This window comes from Lasioglossum baleicum, chromosome 18, assembly GCF_051020765.1.
Source record: "Lasioglossum baleicum chromosome 18, iyLasBale1, whole genome shotgun sequence".
Classification (NCBI taxonomy): domain Eukaryota; kingdom Metazoa; phylum Arthropoda; class Insecta; order Hymenoptera; family Halictidae; genus Lasioglossum; species Lasioglossum baleicum.
Genome location: NC_134946.1, coordinates 2,116,065 through 2,129,347, shown reverse-complemented (window position 1 = coordinate 2,129,347; position 13,283 = coordinate 2,116,065). Strand labels below are relative to the sequence as shown.

At 38.7% G+C, this 13,283-nt stretch overlaps 1 protein-coding gene and 1 pseudogene across 1 annotated transcript; both read right to left on the bottom strand.

The window, feature by feature from the left end:
- Nucleotides 1-850: 850 nt before the first annotated feature.
- Nucleotides 851-1,410, bottom strand: LOC143218219 (uncharacterized; annotated as a pseudogene).
- A 1,999-nt stretch (nt 1,411-3,409) lies between these two features.
- Nucleotides 3,410-3,941, bottom strand: LOC143218199 (uncharacterized). Its single transcript, XM_076443245.1, has one exon. The coding sequence runs from the start codon at nt 3,899-3,901 to the stop codon at nt 3,410-3,412; it is 492 nt and encodes a 163-aa protein (XP_076299360.1). The 5' UTR covers nt 3,902-3,941.
- Between the last annotated feature and the right edge of the window lie 9,342 nt (nt 3,942-13,283).

The window sequence follows — 13,283 nt, the reverse complement described above, 5'->3', positions numbered from 1 at the left end:
TTTCGGTGCGGCGTTTGTTTACATTTTGACGCTGTAGAGCAGGCATGCACAGCTCTTTGCTCTCAGAGCAGCTCCCGTGCTCCCAAGTTGCTCCCCGTATGCTCTCAGAGCAGATCAGACGTATGGAAGGGGAACCCACTAAGCGTGACTTGTAAACAAAGCACGAGAGAAGACGAGTGGGAGGGGCGTGGGGAAGTGCAGAGCGCGCCGGAGTGGTCAGACTACAACAACGTAGACGCCGCCCCCACTCTCATACGCTCTTCTTCTCGTCTTCTCTCGTGCTCCGTTTACAATTGATGGGTTCCCCTTCCATACGTCCAAGCAAGGTCACTGCTCCGACCCCTGCTCAGGAGCAGGGTCGATTACTCCTGCTCCCAAATCGTCCACCTGTGCATGCCTGATCTAGAGTATAATTTAGAAACAGTGGGTGCGTGTTAAGCACTGGGTGGGTGTGTGTGGTGTCAGGCTGGCCCTTTCCGCCCCCCCCTGTTTTCTCTCTTATCTCTACAGCGTCAAAATGTAAACAAACGCCGCACCTAAACAGGTCTACGTTGCAGCGGAGTGTCCAGGAATGCGAAAAATTCAATACAGTATTCGCGATAGATTTTTGCAAATATCTCGAAAACTAAAAGCGACCCCCCTATATTGGAAAAGGAAAAAGTTGTTCAAAATGTCCATATCTATATCATATATAAATTTTATCAAAATCGGAGAGGGTGGTGCTTTTGTAAATAATTACCCAATACTTTTATAAACTTAAATCTATCTTATAATTTCATTATAATTTTTTCTTCTTGTGGCCGGTGACAATATATGTATAATCTTCTATTTACATTGAATATAAACAATTTTATAGCTGCGAAGGAATTTGATAATGGCCCCACGGCAATGTTTCTGTCGAGTTGGGTATGATATACCGTTTGTCATCATATGGACTGAGAGCAATTTTGCGCTCTGATATAGTATACACTTTGTGCAATTTCGATCGTATACATGTCTGTGTAGGACTCATAGCAATTTCATCTTGCAAACATCGCATGTAATCATCAAACAAAACTTTAACCTTTTGCTTTTTTTTGTATCAGATTTTCCATCAACACGCGATGTATACATTTTTGCTCTTAGCCCGACAAAGTCTGTCATTATCATCCCATTGTTCTCGTCTTTCATCAAGCTGGGAACCTTTTTATTTACAAGTGGGATATTATACTTATTCTCTATCGGATAATCGCTTGTGTCGAAACGATTGAAATGGCGCCTCATGGTTTCATAAATGTCCACACACATAATATGATAAATTAAGCTGTCGGTGTCTGTGTACATTACCTTACAAGTTTTACCATATTGAGGAACCATGTACTCATGATGAAATTCGTACAAGCAGGTTTTGGATATATGTAATATGCACATACCAACATAGATTGGTTTGTTGAATTTCACCATGACTTTGCGCAACTCCACAGCAGCCAAGTTTTCGGAAAATACACAGCGGCTGTGGAAATTTGGTTTCGCGATCATTGCCTCTGCACCATGTCGCCCATCCCAATGTGTCACCAGTTTTACGTCTACATGATTCTTTGTAATACGAAGACCGTGGCGCGTGCACTGCTGCAGTTATAATAGTGTATTACGCAACGCTGCTTATCGTGTAACGTTGCAAGCAACTTGGCCTCTCTTTTGCCAGGTGGTTTAGCACGTGTTGGACAGAATGGTAGGTCAGCGTGAACATCATGCAGACTTTGCGGATATTCTAGATCCACCTCGAGAATGTAGCCTATGGGTGAATCAGCAGCAATCAAAGATATGTGAATGAAAATTTTTAATGTTGTTAACCCATTGAAATTCGGCATATGGCAAAGGTTGACATATTGCCCATCCATACAAATTGTTTACATCAAAATACATAAAGTATTATGATGGTTTCGGTGGATCGTACGACTGCATATACTTGTTATTGGCTTCCGCATGTCTACCGGAACATTGGCTCAAACCGCCTCGTATACCACGTTCGACAAACATCACCATATCGATATCAGTTAATAATTCAAACCTAATTTTTGTATGTTTTAACATAGCATCCCACGTGAAACCTGGTAACGTGTAATAGTATGCTGGATCTAATCCGTAGCTCTTAATGCAAGTTTTACGAAAATTTTCAAAAACGTCAGCCAATAACAAAACATCAGTTTTCAAATACAAATTGCTGTATTCACCCAAGGTCTTTATGTTAAAACGCTGCCACACATTCTCGGCATGTGCATAGTCACGTTCAGATACGATTTCGCATGTTAGCGAACTGTAAAATGACTCGAGCGGCGGCAAACAGAGATCGTATAATTTATCTACGCAATCGAGGTATTCGTATGGAAAGACACCCTTTCGCGTCAACAACATGAAATTTTCTATGGAAAGATTTTGAAATTCTGAACGTAAAATTGTCAATTTGTTTGTGTCGAGAAAAGATGCTAATTTATCGAGACTTGTATTCAAAAATTTGTACGAATCGATGAATCTTAATTTAATACAATTACGTGAATCTAATTCCCGATCTTTAACATTTTTTGTAAACGAAATATACTTCTCTTTAGTTATTGGTAATACGTCGACACTACCCTCAAATGCATTAGCTATTTCTTCGATAATAAAATGCGAATCGTACCCGGATAAATTGTGGAAAACTATGGGAATACAAAACGAATTTTTGTAATTTAAATTGCAATCTTGATATGCGGGGCCTCTACATATATCGTCCTGTTAGATGGCAATGATCGCGCACCTGTATATCATTTCCCTCAAATAGTTTGTCACAAATGTGGCAATGCGCTACGTTGATAAATGCCTCACACTGTTCATTTGTTAGCTGTTTCATGGCTACATTACTAGATAAAGCGCATTTAACAAAATATGCTAAATTTTCTAACTCTCCAACGAACCATGAGACGCACTTCGCATCGCGACGACATCGATATACCGATAGAGATGCATCGTGTGAACAATGTACATAATATGCGATGCTAAATACTCTATGTGATTGATGTTTCCGCTCCCCGCAATCTTCCATCTTCTCCAGAGTACATTCTAGGTCTGCGTACACCACAAATGGAAGCGGTTCTTTCCACATATAGTTACCGAAAGAGAGCCATTTATCGTCCTCGCTAGGTAACATGATGGCGCAGCGATTCAGTTCTGCACAGTCTCGTTCATGGGCCCGCAATCTTTCGTTGGAAGGAAAGTAATGCAAACACCTGAAAAAAAATTATTTTCATGTGTTATAATATACCATGATACTTTTGTAAATGTGTACATACCGATCACAGATGAATTTCATATGAGCGTTTTTGCTCAACTGTACGCTAACGAGTCGTGATAGGTTCTTAATCCACACATAATGCCCCACAATACTATCGGTCTAGTCTTGTATGTACAGCAAGTTGACGTGTCGATTCCTCTTCTGATTGGTGATACGAAGTGGAAAAAATGATTTTACCCTTTTTTTCTTCTCGAAGATGTCTTCAAAACCATATACATTGATCGAAATATCATTCAACTTTTCGAACCGGGTAATTTGATTCAGCAGCATGGGAAACTCGATGTCTTCAAAGTTTAAGACAGTTGTGTATTCCGGGTACGAACTTTGATGGTTACTGTGAGCAGTCGCTGGATACAGAGCTGCCATCACCGACCATGCAAAGCATGCATTGTCTTTGGAGTAAACATTAATTGTAGCTTTCTTCAACGCTATTTCTCTCGGTATATTGATCTGACACCCCGCATGCAGCGGGTTAAATTTGTTGATACCGACTGTAAGATTGAGTATTCGCGACAATGCCCATCCGCTATCACGTTCCTGAAATTCTTCCAACGACGGTAGGATCGGCCCCAAGATGCATAGCTCGTACATCTCTTCGAGGTCGGTTGCGTAAACGATTTCACAGTTCTTTGTGCCAACACTTTTGCGCGAGCGTTGATCACCTGTCACAAATTCACCATTAAACATAGCGTTCACTTTTAAAGACTTATGTTTTCCCAAAGCGTTCCGTATTTTTCCAAGCACAATTTCCCTCTCGTCCTGGAGGAAGCTGACAATGAGAGGTTCAATGTAATTGGAATTGATAACGGCACCTGTTAATATGCGACCCTTGAAAGCCGAGTCTATGTCATGCCATATGAGTCCTGTGCTTGTATGTCCAGCACCTTCATGTATGAAACGTCTTCGCAAAGAATATTTTTATCTCTCAAGAGCGGGGCGATACTGGCGATCAATGACTGTTGAATACCGATCGATAATCGAGGAAGTTTTGCTCGATTATGTTCTTTAAGCAACACGAGGCAGTCGTTGCATCTTTCCTCCGAGACAAGGTATTCTTCCTGCAATCTTAAGCGATCAAATTAGTCCCACAAATCGTGTTCAATTTTCTGAATTTCTTCCATGGTTATTTTTTTGCCTCACAATCAGTGACTGAACAAAACTAATTTGGTGGAGTGCATATATAGCCTCCCAAAACAGCAGACTCAGCAGAAAGCCAATCGGTGTCGAAAAAAACACAGTCTAGAAACCGCCGCTAATTTTTCGGTGTCTCATTCGCTCGCGATACATCCATATCTCGAAATATTTACACAGCATTGCATTTTTTCGCACACTCGGTATAATATTTCGCAGTGACTTCCTGTCGCCACAGTTTTGCGAAATTGAGTCAACCAAATAGCATCTTAAATGCTAACGCTGTAGTTTTTTTGTGAGTTTCCTGTTCGTTCCTAAGGGGTATCATATTTCATAAAAATGGTCGATCCAAGATCAGTCAAATAACGTCATAAACGAAAAAATTTCGCACGCTCGACATAATATTTCGCAGTATCTTCCTGTCGCATAAATAGCGTCTTGGACGAAAATATGCTGTCGCTGCAGTATTTGCATGCCCAGAGTTATTCTTTGACATATATACCAAATGTTCGCTATGTTTATGAGATCGTTGGTTGGCCAAGCGGCTAATGAGTTGGACTACCAAGCGGTAGACCGGGGTTCGAATCCTGTTCGAGTAAGGCCGTCCACACACGGGTCGATCGTCGATTCGGTCGACGCGATTCCAGTCGCATGCAATTCCCCCCTCCACGTGACTTCCAATGCAAATGAATGGAGAGCCACACACGGGTCGATTTCAATGTGCGGCTCTTCATTTATTTTCATTGGAAATCACGTGGAGGGGGAATCGCATGCGACTGTTCATGCCACGGACGCGATTTCAGTCGAACCGATTTCAGTCGACCACGAATCGACCCGTGTGTGGCTCTGCATTCATTTGCATTGGAAGTCACGTGGAGGGGAATCGCATGCGACTGGAATTGCGTCGACCAAATCGACGATCGACCCGTGTGTGGACGAAATCGCGTCCGCCGCACGAATCGTACATGACGAGCAAGACGTACGAACTTCACGACGCGATTACAATCGACCCGTGTGTGGACGGCCTAAGACAGTTTTTTTCTAAAAAAAACAAATTGTAACCGCTTGTGACGTCACGGAAGTGGTGGGGGTTCCAGCGAAGGTGGTGGTATGCCTCGCAACAGCTCGTGACGTCACGGAAGTGGTGGGGGGGTTCCAGTGACGAGTTACGAAGACGTAGACGCGCCAAAGATAGAGTTAGGACTCACTCTTACAACTAGTTATATAAACGACTTGAACGGCTTCTGGCCGAACTATCGTGCGCAATCACTACGTGCAATTAAGTAGATTTATACATACATATAATTATATAGGTTATGCTTAGTTATATATGTATATATCCATTAATATTAATGCATAACACCAAAGCATTATGTTTATACTCTAGTCCTGCTCAATAGAGTAGTTCCAATTTATCACTCTTCGTTATCATTTCGGGTTTTTTTCTCTTTTTTTTCACCTGTGATACTACTATTGTACGACAAGACTGAATTTAGTTTATAAGTCGAATAAACTCCCATACTGTACTCCCATACCAATACTGTTATAAAGCGACGAATTACACATGTTCCCACTTTATTTTTATTTTTGTTACTCTAAGGTAGTTTTTAGTATTTTTATTTGCACCTTATGTAAATATTGTTAATACTTAGCAAATAAAAATTTTTGAAAAAAGGGGTTCCAGTGAAGGTGGTGGCGGTAGGGTACGAAACGCCATTGTCGATTTGGTCGACAAAGTGTCAACACGTCTCTGGTGACGCCACTTCCCGCGAGCTGATGTCAGTTCCTCATGACACCCCCCCCCCCAAAAAAAAATGGTGGGGTAAAAATATCGGACAATTACCCTGGGGGGTGGGGGCAATTACAGGTGGCAATTATAGGTGGGGGGGGGCAATTACAGGGGGTGGACAATTACAGTTGTGCAATTACAGGGGTGGCAATGCCCCCCCGGAGCTGGGGGGAAGGGGAATTCCCTCCACCTATGGGGGGAACCACCCTGGTCCCAAAACCGGCAGCAGTGTGCTTCTCGAGGAAATGTGGCACCTTGAGCGCCCGACACAGAACGTTAAGAAATTGATATAATCTGATTTTGAAAAACGAATGTATGACAAGTGTATTTGTATATATAACCGTATATACATATGAAATATTGAAATGTGATATATCATATATATCATATATATTATATATGTATATTATATATACTATTTCCTACAACAAACTTAAAAAATAAATTTCTTAATATTTCCTTGAGAAGCGTTATTTAAACAGTTCCTAAAAATCGTTTTATTTTATTTTTATATCTATAGCTATTATAATTAAAATCAATATTAACGTTCTAAACAATAAATTACAGGTGAAAAGGATGTCCTTTATTTCGATACAATTTTTCATACTGCTATTTTCAACGCTTGTCACGTTTAACAATAATTGATTTGAGAAGTAAAATTGTCGATAACTTCTACAGACATGCGTGTTGATATAAGAAATCGTATAAAATGCCTTCTCCATGCTTGATTCTTTGACTTTTGCAATCCTAAGCTAAGCCCTCCATTTGGACCACTGTGCGTCCCGTCAATTATATCGGTACATTCGCTAGCTGCCTCAGGCCTCAGGGCTCTGCTACATCGTCGCCTGGTCGCCTCATCATAGATACGTTACTGTTTTGGACGCGCATGCGCGAAAAACGTATCCCGTCTGGAATCACTGCCCACATCGGGCCTGTGGACCCACTCTTCCCGTGATCGCGAATGATGCAACATAGCTCTTCCAGTGACTGTTGTCTTGCATTCTCTCTCTAGCTTTTGTATTGTTTGTCTGTTCATTTAATAAAACGCATTCTTAGCGAGCGGCTTCACCGTCGATCGGCGTATAATTTCGTGACCCGCTCTGTCCTTCCCAAGCTAAAAGCGGATAATCTTACATTAGAATATAAGAAATGGTTCCTTATTACTATTCTGTAGAATATATTCATTCACATATTATAGTACAATACAAAATTAAACTAGAGGGTTATTGTTGCTCGCTCGCTTCGCTCGCTCGCGAGTAGGGTTGTTTTTGCTCGCTCGCTTTGCTCGCTCGCGGATAGGTCTGCTCTTGCGAAAGGGTTAGTAGTACGCATGGCTAGTAGTACCTATAGCTATTAATGTTTTTTTTTAATTTGGTGTGTGAGTCTCTACGAGCCACACAAAGAACTTCCCGATTCGTTAGTTGCAGTATATTATTATCATTATTAAGTGTACGTTTTAAGAAGATTATACGTTTTCAGGGAAATTCAATAGTTTTCTACTTATCAAAATGTTTGCTATATGGCGTCGCATTAAACGAACATCGCAGGCTCGTTGCTCGCTTGGTTCCTTGTTATAGCATACTAATGTTGCAAAATAAATTGTCTTAATTAGTTTTTCGCAAACGATACAACTCCTCATTATCCAAACATACTTTCTCGTATGTTTGTCCCTGACTTTTATGAATCGTAATCGCTTCAGCAGGAACCACTGGAAATTGACTACATGTGATTTGATATTTTTCCTCACTCGACATATTTACTTGATTCGATATTTTTATTATTGGTGTAAAATTTTGATCAATATTTGCATTTTTCATATAATCACGATAACGAGTTCTTACTTTCACTCCTACTCTGGCCAATTGAAAATCTAACTACAATATAGACGGAATTTTAGTATTTTCTTGAAAAGTAATAAATTTTAATATTCCGCATGTGTGTGCTCCATTAACCAATCCGTTTTCAACATCAATGTTATTAATAATTATCATGTAGTTTATATTAATTTTCTATTTAATCTCAGTTAATAATTCGTTTTGAACTGATTGTTTTTTTAAAGATTGTAATATAAATTTTTTTTTGTACTTTCATCGATATTCTTTGAAAATGTATTCTCGGGAGTAGAGATGATTAACTCACTCTTGCATTGGGATAATTTTCGATTATTGTAAGCGGAAACATCATCGTAAGGTACAAAAAAAAATTTTTTATTGAAAAAAAAATTTTTTGTGTAATTACGTTTGTTTCTTCGGTGGAAACTTTCCGTTCTCTCGTATAAATTGCATTGTTGAATGAACTTCTTTCGAAAAAACTAAAAAAACTAAAAAACTACTTGACCAAAATGGACCAAAATCTAATCAGCTCTAAGTTACAGCGGGGCACATCGATTGCATCATTCACCATCCTGATCGCGTTGGTACTTTTTCTGAAAACGTTAACCAAAAATTTGATACATAGAAACGGCCATACGCACGCACGCACACACACACACACACACACACGAACATTTTGCTGAAAATAGTCTAAAATGACTGCAATGACCATGAAACGTGAAGATCTGCTAAAAAATCGATTTTCGATTTTCGGGATCATTACAATAACTTCCCTATAAAATCGGGAAGTTAAAAATATCTCTGTTATTTGTGGTTATACGAAAAAATGTCAGAGGAGAAAGTCGCACTGTTCAATATGCTAAATATAATGGCAAAAAAAACATTTTTTTAAAAATCAGATTTTCGAAATTTCAAGGCCATCGTTATTTTTTTTAAATTAACTAGATATGGTGTATGAATTTAACTAGATATGGTTTTAAACATACCGCCCGCCTTGCATCCAAAGGAGGCAAAACGATATATCTTGGAGTAGTAAGGTACTGCCGGTCAGTGATTCCAGACGGGATACGTTTTTTCGCGCATGCGCGTCCAAAACAGTAACGTATCTATGATGAGGCGACCAGGCGACGATGTAGCAGAGCCCTGAGGCCTGAGGCAGCTAGGGAATGTACCGATATAATTGACGGGACGCACAGTGGTCCAAATGGACGACTTAGCTTAGGATTGCAAAAGTCAAAGAATCAAGCATGGAGAAGGCATTTTATACGATTTCTTATATCAACACGCATGTCTGTAGAAGTTATCGACAATTTTACTTCTCAAATCAATTATTGTTAAACGTGAGAAGCGTTGAAAATAGCAGTATGAAAAATTGTATCGAAATAAAGGACATCCTTTTCACCTGTAATTTATTGTTTAGAACGTTAATATTGATTTTAATTATAATAGCTATAGATATAAAAATAAAATAAAACGATTTTTAGGAACTGTTTAAATAACGCGTCTCAAGGAAATATTAAGAAATTTATTTTTTAAGTTTGTTGTAGGAAATAGTATATATAATATATATAATATATATGATATATATGATATATCACATTTCAATATTTCATATGTATAAACGGTTATATATACAAATACACTTGTCATACATTCGTTTTTCAAAATCAGATTATATAAATTTCTTAACGTTCTGTGTGGGGCGCTCAAGGTGCCACATTTCCTCGAGAAGCACACTTTACTGAGACTGAAAACGCCGCGCATGCGCGAAAAAACGTATCCCGTCTGGAATCACTGGAAGTGGCTGTAAGGACCCGCGCTGCCAGCGTATTTTATGACGCTACCCTTCTGGGTTCTTCCTGAGAGGGAGGTAGCTGTGTGGCCCGCCTGTGCTGCGGACCCTCGACGTTCGATTTTTCTTACACTAAAGAACTCTATTTTATATTTACACGTTTTTCGCTATTGTAGTTTTCGTTGCGTCAGGATATTGCTGGGGCGGTAATCTTTTACCATTTGCAGTACCAACTTGTGTTGTATAAAGCTCGAGTCTTCGAAGCTCCAGAGCTCAGTCTTAAAGACTCTATAGAAGAACTCTTTAAGACTGAGCTCTGGAGCTTTGAAGACTCGAGCTTTATACAATACTACATAGTACCAACTGCTTTTCTTGCTCATTGCGAGCTCTTTGATTGTAATCCTGTATTAGCTTAACGGCTCTTTCGGCCGAATCGTTGACCACAGGCAGAGTTGGGCAGTATTTAAATACAAAATTATTCAAATAATTTTCGAATAAAAGATAAATAACTATTATTCGTTATTCGAACGTTCGAATACAAAAGTATCTTTTATTCAAAAATTATTTGAATAATTTTGTATTCGCCGAGAATTTATTCGAAGCTTCGAATACAATTTTTATTCTATTTTCGAAAATGAATAAATCCACGAATACTTTCGGCCAGCTCGAGGCTACAATGAACACGACCGACGCCCGAGGGTTGAACCCTGAGGCCTGAGCCCAGAACACAATAGTAGTGCAATAAACACGGCCGAGCAATCCCCCGGCCAGCCAGGTAGCTCGGCATGAAACCCCGCTAAGGAGTGAATGCTGAACTTATTTATTTTCCGTGCTGCCCTCACGAAAGTCACACGAGCCAATTCGTGGCGTTCTGCCGATTAAGAAAAGCCTAAACTCGATGGAATTAGGACTGTTTCTAGTGGTTTTATTCATTAAAGTATCGTCGAAATTTTTATTCAAATAATTTTCTGCCCATCACCTGCGCTTGGGCGACGAAGCGACGAGTGCCTGGAGCGCCTTGGCCAAGTGATGCAATAAACACGGCCGGGCAATCCCCCGGCCAGCCCACGGGTTACGCTGCACAGAGCGCACAGTGGGATATTTGGCCTGTTTAGCGCTCCAAAAGTCGAAATTTTTACTTTGTTCAAAATGACTAAAACTTTTTATCCATGTACCTGAATATACAGGGTGTCCCAGAACAAGTGTCGTTCCTTGAAATGGGAGGTTCCTGAGACCATTCTAAGAGACATTTTCCTTTGCACCAATGTCAACTGCGGCTTTGTTTAGGAGTTATTAACGAAAAACACGGACCAATCAGAGCGCGCCCTGGTCCGGCGCGCCAAGCCGCGCCGGCAAGCGAGTGTCGCGGTACGCCGCACAGTGGTCCAAATCGAGAAATTTAGTGACTTTTTGTTATAACTTTTAAACCATAAGAGATATCGAGATAAAATTTGCACTAAAATTCACTTAAAAAATATTCAATTTGAACTATAGACAAATGAATATTTTTTTCATTTGTTAAACAATAATTTTAAATTACTTTTCATTCATATTTTTCACTAAAAAAAAAAATTGTTTAAATACAATCTTCCAAACCCTTTTTTCTTCCTAAGTGTGTATTTTATATTTATGTTTCACACATACAATGTTTCATGGAATGGGTAAAATGTAAATTTGAGGAATCTGTTCTTAATCAACGTATACAAAAAGTACCAAGAAGGCAAAAACGCCTCATAACTGTGTCAAAAGATATGTTTTATATATAACTTTTATATATAAAAGATATTTTTCAATATATAATGATTTAGTAACATTTTTGTAGATCTTTTGTTATAAAAATGTGATAACAATAACGGTTTTATAATATAACAATAATAGCATACAACGAATAACATGAAATATAAAAAAAACAATATTTGTAACAAAAAAAAAACAATAACAAATATCAATTTTATTTAACTGCATATCTTTTGAAGCTATTTAATAATTAATTTTATAGCTTCCGCATCTAATTGTTTATGTTCTTTCTTCAAGTTTATTCGTGCAGTGGATACATACGGATCAGATGTTAACAGAAGTCTATAAAATAAATCTTTATTCGTAATCAATACCTGGAAAATTTTCTTGTATTTTTCAATATAAATTTTTTAAAATCTTTGTGTCTGCTTTCTAAAGCTTCTTCCGTAAAAAAAAAGAATCTACACAAATATTTCCAATGTCTTACATTAGTTCGTTGCGGAGTTTCGGCGCTGGATCCAAACGTATACGCATAAGATGACATGCCGCGGATGGATTAAACTATAATAACTTGTAGTAAATAACAGTTCGAGTCGTCAGGACAATATACATTTATTTGCACACGAATTTACAGCAGTTAGATTCTAGGAGAAAAGAATATATATGTATATATATATATATATATATATATTGAATGTTTAACAAGATATCGTCTACGGTCCTTTGTAGCTTCTATCTCTCTCACTATCGCACACACACACGAACAGTCCTTCGTCGTGACAACAATTATCTATTCAGTTCAAAGCCTCAACTCTATCTCTCCTCTACTCTCGAATACCTGTCTATACATATAAACATCTTACACAATTCGCGTCTTCCGCGTTAGCCTACAGGGGGCAGCGGCCACCAGTCGCGAATAACACACCGCATTACTCATAGTCACATAGTTCGCGCCTACAGATTCGGCCATCCTGATCTCTAGTTCGACCACGAACGTAAATACAATACAATAATTAAAGAAAACCATTACCAAAAGTGAAAATACATATACATATACTTAAAGCTATTCATCACTTATTCTAATCCATGGTTTCAATTTATCCGACGAAAAAATAGTATTCAATGGTTTCTGCGTTAAACTAAAACCTGGTATATCAGTAACAACGAATCTGTTCTTTTTCAAAACAGCTTTAATTTGATAAGGTCCCTTGTATTTTGGGAGCAGTTTTTGATTTATTCCCGGCGAGTGTTGCAAAATTCTCACCAATACTAAATCTCCTTCTTTATATTGTGAGGGTTTTCTATGTTTTTCGTCGTATTTCGATTTATTATATTCCTGAATCGCACGGTTTACAATTTGAGCCGAATCCCGCAACTTAGTACGCTCCTCTTCTAAGTTTACATCTATTTCCGTTAACTGTTCAATAAACGTACAAAGTTCTTTATCGCTATTTTGCCTTTGGTCGTAACCTAATAATAATTTGCTCGGAGTCGTATTTATTGCTCGGTGAAAGGTATTATTGAGCACAAATTGAACTTTTCCTAAAACATTTTTCCACTTAGATGGATTCTCTGTCAATTTCGACAACGTAGATTTAAGAAATCGGTTAACCCTTTCGACCTGACCATTAGCCCAGGGAGAAGCAACTGCAGTCAGCACGTGTTTTATTTTCTTTTCATTTAGAAATGACG

Bases quoted from the DNA above. Each gene is read 5' to 3' on its own strand.
- LOC143218199 (XM_076443245.1), bottom strand. From the start codon at position 3,901: ATGTACGAGCTATGCATCTTGGGGCCGATCCTACCGTCGTTGGAAGAA.